At 36.2% G+C, this 9,093-nt stretch overlaps 1 protein-coding gene across 1 annotated transcript in view; it reads left to right on the top strand.

The window, feature by feature from the left end:
- LOC113236035 overlaps positions 1–6,160 on the top strand; it is a 7,119-nt gene extending 959 nt beyond the window's left edge. Inside the window, exons 2-3 of the mRNA XM_026471974.1 lie at positions 2,848–3,028; positions 5,956–6,160. Coding sequence (XP_026327759.1) covers positions 2,848–3,028; positions 5,956–6,160 — 386 coding nt within the window. The remainder of the gene's footprint in view (positions 1–2,847; positions 3,029–5,955) is intronic.
- The last annotated feature ends 2,933 nt before the right edge of the window (positions 6,161–9,093 follow it).

Genomic DNA, 9,093 nt, shown 5'->3' with positions numbered 1-9,093 from the left:
CGCATATAAAAATTCCTTCGATGCGGCTGGATTCGAACCAACGTCTTCCAGCAAACCGTGACAAGAGCTATTCCAACTAAGCCATGGAAAGAACCAGCAGACCTTACCAATTTTTCTATGTTGGTTGCAGATTTTTGTTTTGGTTTTTTAACGACTTTATTGCCGACTCTCTCGCGCCCCTTTGAATTGAAGGTTTGTAAACCTTTGGGAACCTCAACCCGGAATAGGCCAGAGTGGCCAACTATTACTTATACCAGTATCGGTCAAACTTCAGCCCGCAGGCCTACTCCGGCCCGCCAAAGTTTCTTCTAAAGTAGGAAGTATAGCCCTAAGAAGTATATTTTGACAGCATCGTTAACATTGACATATAAAATAACATATTATTAAATATAGTAACATTCACACAAAATCATCGAGTATGTATACAACCAGAAACAGAAATGAAATGTCATTTAATTTGTTTCAAAACTATTCTGCCATATCATTACGGTAACTGCGCTCCGACTGGCCAGCCACAATTCGAAACAATTGACGGGTGTCGTCAATTGTTTCACTTCAAATCACCAGTTTAACTTGAACTGTTTCTGTCTGTTGTAATTAGATGTTTTGATGTTTTTCCCACACCTCCGAATAGAACAGCCCTCGTTGCTAGAGATATTATCTTTATTACAATAAATACAGAATATTTTTGGAATATACGGAGACGTACACACAGGTCGGTTGTTGACACTGTACTATTTCAGCTTTCTAATTTGTGATTTCAGCGCAAACGAGAGTTGATATTTAAAAGGACATTTACCTGATGCGTCGTTCGACTCTATTTCTGGTTATATACTCGATGCACAAAATCATAGTTTTAGTATATAGGTACCCATAGATTGGCAATGCAAGTGAAAGAGCGTTAGTATACACGTATGTTAGAGCGAGATGGGTAGACGAGACCACTTCATTATACGCTATGAGCCTGTATGAACCTAGGGTCAGCTGACAACGAAACAAATTTCGTTTATTTTTGAAAAATAATTGGTTTTAAAATGTGAAATAGTGTTAAACGGACGTTCATTAGTCATGGTAACGTGTTCAGTGCCCAGATGTAACTCATCTAAAAAGGAAAACTCGCAGAATTGTACATTTCACATGTAAGTACTATTTAAATTTTTAGCTGTCTAAAAGCACTACCACAAAAGTTTTTTACATAAATATATCCGTAAAATTATACCATTTAAGTGCATTAATAACCCAAATGTATAGGAATTCAATTAAAAACTATATCAAATACGTGAATTTCTGAAATTCATAACCCCACTTTCATAGAGATTGACGCAATCGATAATATGTTATCGAGATGTCATTAACTGAATAAAATAAAGGCACAGGCGTGGCTTGCACACAGCCGAAATCATCTTCATACTTAACTTAATATTATTGAATCAGAAATTTCTGGTTTTAGTTCTGTATATTTATTTAATATTGCATTAGTGCATTATTTTTTGTCTACATTAAAAAAAAATTTCTTTTAATGGCGTAGTTGAGGCACCCATTTTTTTATGTTAATTGTTGTTAATTCAGATTTCCTTAAAACATTGTAGTACGACAGACATGGCTTATAATGCTAAAGAGAGAAGACTGGGTTCCCAAAAAGTTTTCAAAAATATGCAGCAAACACTTTGAGGAAAAATGCTTTTCCTTTAGAGGCAAGCGAAGAGTAAAGCTACGCTCTGGTTCTGTAGTCCACTAGCGGTTCCTCTTTAACAGTCTTATAATGAATTTTTGTATGAGGGGTCCTCATGTGCTTCCAAAGGCCTGCTCTGTTTAGACGCACCTTCTGTTAACGCCGCTTCCTGTTTAACGAACAGTGAGATGGGTCGCAGGGCCAGCATCGCTTCGAGTGTCGCAGTTGGAGTTGTCCTCATGCAGCCAATCGTCGCCATGCAGGCTAGTCTTTGGAATTTGTCCAGCTTGTCGGTTGCGGTCGTCAGCTTGGTTCGTGGCCACCATACTATCGCGCCATAACTGATCATGGGTCTTATCACCGTTTTGTAGAGCCATAGTGTTATCTTGGGTGAAAGTCCCCATTGTTTACCTACCATCCTATGGCAATGCCAGAAGGTGATAGTAGTTTCTTAATTTTGTATTGAATCATTAAATAATTAGTTAATTAACGTCTCGGCGTTTTGCGATAAGACATTTTAATTTTAATATATTAATCGATATTAAAGTTAAATCAGTGGATGGCGCAACACTATTTATCTTGCACACATGCACATTATACGTACACAGATATATTTTTGTTTTGGGCTCGCCTCCAATACTTCAGGGCCAATCTATGGATATACTAAATCTATGCACAAAACACAATAATACTACCATCATAATAATAATTAAATTTATGACAAAGGAAAATGCATTCTTTATTTTTAATTCTGGCTCCCTGTGAAATTTCTTATGTTTTTCTGGTCTCTAATGAAAAAAGTTTGCCGACCTCTAGCCTATACCCTATTTTTGCAATGGGACATGTTAATGGTTTCACTTCAAGAATAACGTTAGTAGACCTTTTTAACCGACTTTAAAAACGGAGGAGGTACTCAATTCGTCTGTATTTTTTTATGTTTGTTACCCGATTACTCCAATATTGATGATTCTTTTTTTGTTGGAAAGCTGTCCCATTCAAACAAAAGTTCCACCTCTTAGGGGATGAATCCGGTTTATTGAATTTCATCCACTTTCCGTTAACCGATTTCAATAAAACTTGGCAAATAGATATAATTCCAGTGAAACTAAAACACAGCGAAAACGGATAAGCAAACTTTCAGGTCGATTTTTTATAAAAAAACATTATAATTATAGATCAACAAGAGTTGTTCAAATGGCCACCTCGGTGGTTGCGAGGGGATGCGAATCCGTTCTTACATCCAATGCAGCTGCCTGCCTATTTTCGCACATGGAACATACGAAAAAAGCGACGACTCCGCAAAAATAGACCTGTACCACATTCCACTCTGGCAGTCGAGGCCATGACAGCAATGATGTAAGACAAAAAAAGTTTTTTTGTTTTTGAACAAAGCATTTAATTAGCCTTTAAAATAGTACAATATAGAACGTAACCGTAACGCACTTAATAAATTTTTTTATCGTATCAAGTGACGAGACGAATAGGTCGCGTTCCTTCCCAAAACAGTTGCAGTTGCAAGGATTAAGGGCTCTGCCACTGCACCCGTCACCCTGAGACATAAACTTGACAAGTCGAAGTAGTCGACACGCCATTTACTCCGAGTCGTAGTCGGCAGACTACTTCCCCTTGAACAAAGCGCACCCAGTCGCTTTTGTCGACTTCGGCTGCAAACTACCGTCGTCAGACGATTGACTACGCCGGGTAGCTTGTAGCCTTCGGCGGGCAAGCGATGGTCGTCAGACGACTTGGTGTAAATGCGCCAGTGCCCTTCAAAACCGGATCGTAATAATGCTCACACTACTGTGGCAGAAATAACTACGGCGGCAGTACTTTCCTGGATAAACTCTTTCATAAGAAGCTCTACTGCTACTAACAATTAATGTAACACTATAGTCCTAGAATAAAGTGTTGGCTGGCAGCGGGAATACCATTCATTCATGTTATAGCCAGTGTTTCCATGGCAGCACCATTATATCCGGATTTATGGCTTCATTTTTGGTCGAAAAACTATTGCAGCCAATTTTTGATAATTATTTTGCTCCGACTGTTGTATTATATGTTTTGTATTATAACTTGGTAAAGAATCAAAAGATAAGATTTTAGTAAATGGAATTTGAAACAGCTCCGACTGTTGTGGCGGTCGAGCTGGGATTGACCGTGGTACGAAAACAAAATGAGAAAGTGAAGGAAGATGGAACAATTCAAATTTAAAATTTAAATACATGTAAAATAAAAAAATGATAGGATACAAGCGGAGACAGGCGATACAAAAAGGTGAGACGACGGTGTATGAAGGTCACACCGTCACAAGTTTAGCAGGTGATTGGACTCCGTTATCGTAAAACAGCGTTACAGATCTTCGGACTTTCACAATTACACCTTATCTATTACTGCCGCCAAGCCGTAATATGAGCATTACTGCGTTCCGGATTTGAAGGGTACGGCTGATGGTTAAATTACAGGCACATGGGACTTGTCAACTTAAGTCTCAAGGTGACAGGTGCAGTAGCCGTGTCCCTCTGCTATGGACATGGTGCAATGCCATGGACAGGCGAAGTGTTATTAAAAAACCGTTTCTTTTTCTAAGGTGAAAAAAAAAACAAAAAAAAATCTTTTTTTTTCTGGAGTATGTACATTTTGTTTCTAAAAGTATGAAAATAAATATATGACAATATGACAATTGTATTTTTTACTACATTTTCTCTTTTTTTGTTAATATTATTCTTCATGGATAAATTGCTCAAAATTAATGGACAACACTCATATTCCCCAAATTGCGGGAAATTTCAACTCGATTGGGCATTTTGTGGGATTGATGCTATGTGGGGAAAATGCGGGGATTCTAACATTTTACCTTTTTTTAAAATCTATCGATTACTGTTGCGTCGCTACTTTGATGATTACTGATAAAAACACTTCTTTTTTTTTCTTTTTTTTATCTAAGATAAAATTTTTATTTATCTAAGAGCGATATCAATATTTTTTTCCACATCGCACATATCCCTTGTATAGCCACATTTACATATAATTATAGTCATAGTCATAATCTTTATTGCATCAATGTTGTAGTTCATGGTGTTCTAGAGCTAGTGACGGTTCTCAACATTAGCCCTGTAAGGGCATTGCAATAACATAAGAATAAAATTTAAAATGTCAAAATGAAATGAATTTAGTAAATTACAAATTAATAAATGGAACACATAAATGTCTTATTGAATAATGAATGAAACATATAAAATTACAAACATTCTCTTATGCTAATTACCTTCTAAAAATTCATTAACGTCTTATGGGCATTTTGCTATAAGGAATTCCTTTAACTTTTATAAAATATTATATCTTTTTCTATATTTTTTATTTCCACTGGTAACTTATTATATATTTTTATTGACATATGGTATGTTCCTGAACTAACTATGTGTAATCTGGTGAGGGGTAAAGCCAATTTATTTCTATTTCTTAAGCTACGTGTTTGAAAGTCTTCTGTTCGTTGATATAAATGTTTGTTTTTCCGTACTAATTTACACATTTCGAATATATAAATGGAAGCAAGAGTGAAAATCTTGTATTTAATGAAATGAGGTCTACAACTTTCTTTATCTGTAATATTCACCAATATACGAATACATCGTTTTTGTAAAACAAATAATTTATTTACCTCAGTGCTGTTTCCCCATAAAATAATGCCGTAGCTCAACCAAGCATTGGCGTATGCATAATAAGCGATCTTTGCTGTTTTTAGATCTGTACATTTATTTTTTTATTAGCAAACCTATAAAATTATTCGGTAGGATTTGAATGAAGGAAACGAAGACACAGAAAATTTCGATGACATTACAAGTGTAAGTAACACCTGTAACAGTAGTGACACTAGTAACACCACAAATGAAGATTACATTTTTGTTATAATTATCATGGTAATTCATTTTTATATATTTATAAAATATATATTTACAAAAGTTAGTGTCTTATTTTATTTCAGTTATTCCATTTTACTTTTTCGGAAAAAAACCAAATTTAGAAAAAAACATGGCGCTGTTGTTTTTTCATGTTTTTTTTTTCAAAAATGTGAAAAATACATTTGATTTTTTTTCAAGTTACAACACTAGACAGGCGTGTTGCTTAACATCAACTTGTTTGTCCCGTCACTAGACATTATAAAAAAAAAGTAAATGTCTACTCAGCGTGTGGTTTTCACCATGATCGTCATTTACACGCTTCGAAACCAATACTACACAACACACGTGTTTGCTCTAAATTGTCTCTACAAACCAAATATTTAGTTTCAGGGACACCGAACTAGAAGTCCATGAATGTCCAGCGGTATGTCACCTGGTCCTTCCGCCCGTGAAAATAAAACCAAAAAAGGTGCTGGAAGAAAGTCCTTGGAAAGACATAGCATCTATACCTTGTGAAAAAGACTCGTTGAATGAATTGTCCATGTATAAAAAATTTCTTGCCAGTTTTCAACGCATGCTGATTAAATGATTGTGTTGATTGAAGGTGGTATCTTCGAGTTTGCCATAACACCTGTCGCTCATAGAGACTGAACTTTCACCCGCATCGCTTTTTCACATACCTCTTTCCTGTTAAGAACAATCTTATTCTGGTTCAGGTGTGCACAACTGCACACCCAGGTCGATCTTTCTATCTTTTTATTTTAGTCACTGTACTCAGTAAAATTTAGCTTCATTACAATGACAGGTTGGCAGGGTTCAGATGACGTAAATTTGTAGCAGCGTCCTTATATACAAATTATATATTTTTGAACATCATCTTCAACCCATTTATACGTCTAGTGAGACGGCTGGGCACGGGTCTCCTTTCAGACGAGGGTTCCGGCCATAGTCCGCCACGCTGGCCCGATGCGGGTTGGGGACTTTCTTTACCGAAAAGCTCATGATAAATTAAAATTGAATTTCGCACGTAAATTCCGAGAAATCAGAGGTGTGCGGCCGGTTTCGAACCCACGACCTGCTTGAGAGGCAGTAGGTCAAACCATTAGGCTAGCACGACTTATTTTTGCTATATTTTTAACCGACTTCAAAAAAGGAGGAGGTTCTCAATTCGACTGTATGTTCTTTTTTTTTCTTTTTTTTTTGTATGTATGTTACGCGATAACTCCGGTATTTGTGAACCGATTTTCATGATTGTTGGAAAGGGGGTATTTCCATATATGGAATAATGGGACCACCATTTCATTTTGAAGAAAATCATCCACAAAGGGTGGTTGTTCACGCATGAAGATTCATTTTTATAAATAGCGCCTAACTTTAATTTAGGAGCAATTACTTTTAGCAATTATTTAGTTGATTTTGCTATTTCTCCAATTCAAGACGTGTTTCTCTCGATATACTTTGAGTAGTGTCGTAGTGAGAACCTATTTTTATTATCTCCAGTGTCAAGTCCTGTATAGTGGCGAACTAGGGGATATTTCAATGAAACTTAGCAAATAGGCGTAATTCCACGTACGTTTGAGGTCGGTTTTTTTAGTACTCTGTACTGAGATTATTGAACATACTAAACAATAATTGTTTTACACAAAGACTTTAATCTACAGAGCATAGATTATCGTTGGTTTTGCATATTATGTACGTTACTACCCATGAAAATACGGTAATTGAAATTCCACAATTATCATTGATACATTAAAAACAATAGATAATTAGTGTATTTTAATTAACGTCTTTGTATTGTCAATAACATCATAATAGTGTATCATTGAGATCCGGTTGTGGGTACATGGTAAACTATAAGTACAGGTCCAACCTACTTTAGGCATCAGCCTTCCATTACCTTCCACGAACAATAAATTAGTTGTATTATTTGTATTTGTATACGTCACGGTCGGAGTTAATTCGGTAAAAAATATTGTTGATTTTGAGGATGTTAACATTAAACTTGGTTCTCTCTGTTGCATACCTCACGTTAATTTTTTTAATTATATTGAAGCATACAGCCAAATCATTGACTTACAAATAAATGGACGTCCGTTCTAATACAAAAACCACGAAAAAATGTCCCAAGTCAACCTATTTAAACGTAGTGACATGTAAAGGAATATGAAAAAGCTAAAACGTTGAATTTAAATTGTAATGTCATCACAGTACTGTCTAATTTTGCTTGCTTCGCTGTCAGTCGAACAAACAGGCTAAAGCGTGAATGACGCTCTGTATACGATTTTAACGCCCTATAAGTTCGGACACTTTTTAGCGCGGACCCGACGTCCGTATAATTGTAAGTCGATGAGTCAAATATAAAAATAGAACTATAATTTTGAAAACCAATGCCTAAAAAGAATGACACGACGACTAAAGGTACGATTCAGGTCGCCAATAGTTAATTTCCACAACTTAAAACGACAATGTTACGTCTGACAGAAGAAAGTTTATGTTGGAATACAAAAAGTCGATCAACCTCATCCAGTCGAGAAGTGGTGTAATGACGGTATTTTTTTAAATATTTCGTGTTTTGAGCTACTTTGTACTATTTTCGGATAAATTGTATATTTTTCGTGAATTTTTATCCAAGTGCACCAACATATTAGTTATGTATCCTCGGTGACAGCTTTCGCCTTTTATTGCGTAATGGTGCAAGGTCCGCAAACACTACGCAATTAATTAATGGATTATATGATTTCAGTTACTACCATTGTAAAACTTCATTAGTTTATTATGTCATATAGTTAGGTCGAAACATTTTGATATCGATTCTCGATTTCACTGTTAGTGTCGCATCGCATCACTGGTTCATGAAGATCATTGACATAATAATATGATAATATAGAGCGCCCGCCCATTGGGCCACTAGTGGCGGCCACTAGACGCGACCACAAGTTACGGACGAAATTTTTTATACATTTTATATGGCGTCGGCGCAAAGTGGGCGTTCGAGTGGCCGCGTCCGAGCCACAAGCTGCGGACGTAGCAGACGCTCGCGCGCACACTTGATCACAGTCACCAGCTTCTACCCGTACGCCATTAACGGAATTTCATGAATGTTTACTGGGCAAAAATGTGGGTTTAGCGAGAAATAAACATTTAACGACTTGTATCGTCTTTTTGACCCGTATATTTCAAAAAAATATAAATATCGTGATCTGTCATAGTAAATATACAGTTAAAAATAATATTATGTTCGTATGTGCGACCCAGCGCGACCTCATACAGCCACTAGTAGCCGCTCAGTGGGCGGAAGCACTTAATAATCTAATTTCTTTTCTTATTTTTCTTAGCTTTTCGCAGTTACTTTATGATATATATATATAATCCATCACACAACTTAAATTCAAAATACATACTGTATATACTAGGTTTATAACACGCTTCTTAAGCGCGTTCCCAGTATGTCGTGACGACAGGATAGCCGTGCAGTTTAAAGTGTCGTGACTTGTATATTTAAATGAAGTTGTTCACATATAG

The sequence above is a fragment of the Hyposmocoma kahamanoa genome, unplaced genomic scaffold, assembly GCF_003589595.1.
Source record: "Hyposmocoma kahamanoa isolate Upper Pololo Valley unplaced genomic scaffold, ASM358959v1 88, whole genome shotgun sequence".
Taxonomy (NCBI): Eukaryota; Metazoa; Arthropoda; class Insecta; order Lepidoptera; family Cosmopterigidae; genus Hyposmocoma; species Hyposmocoma kahamanoa.
Note: the sequence above shows the minus strand (reverse complement) of the source record. Positions and strands in the feature narration are given on the sequence as shown.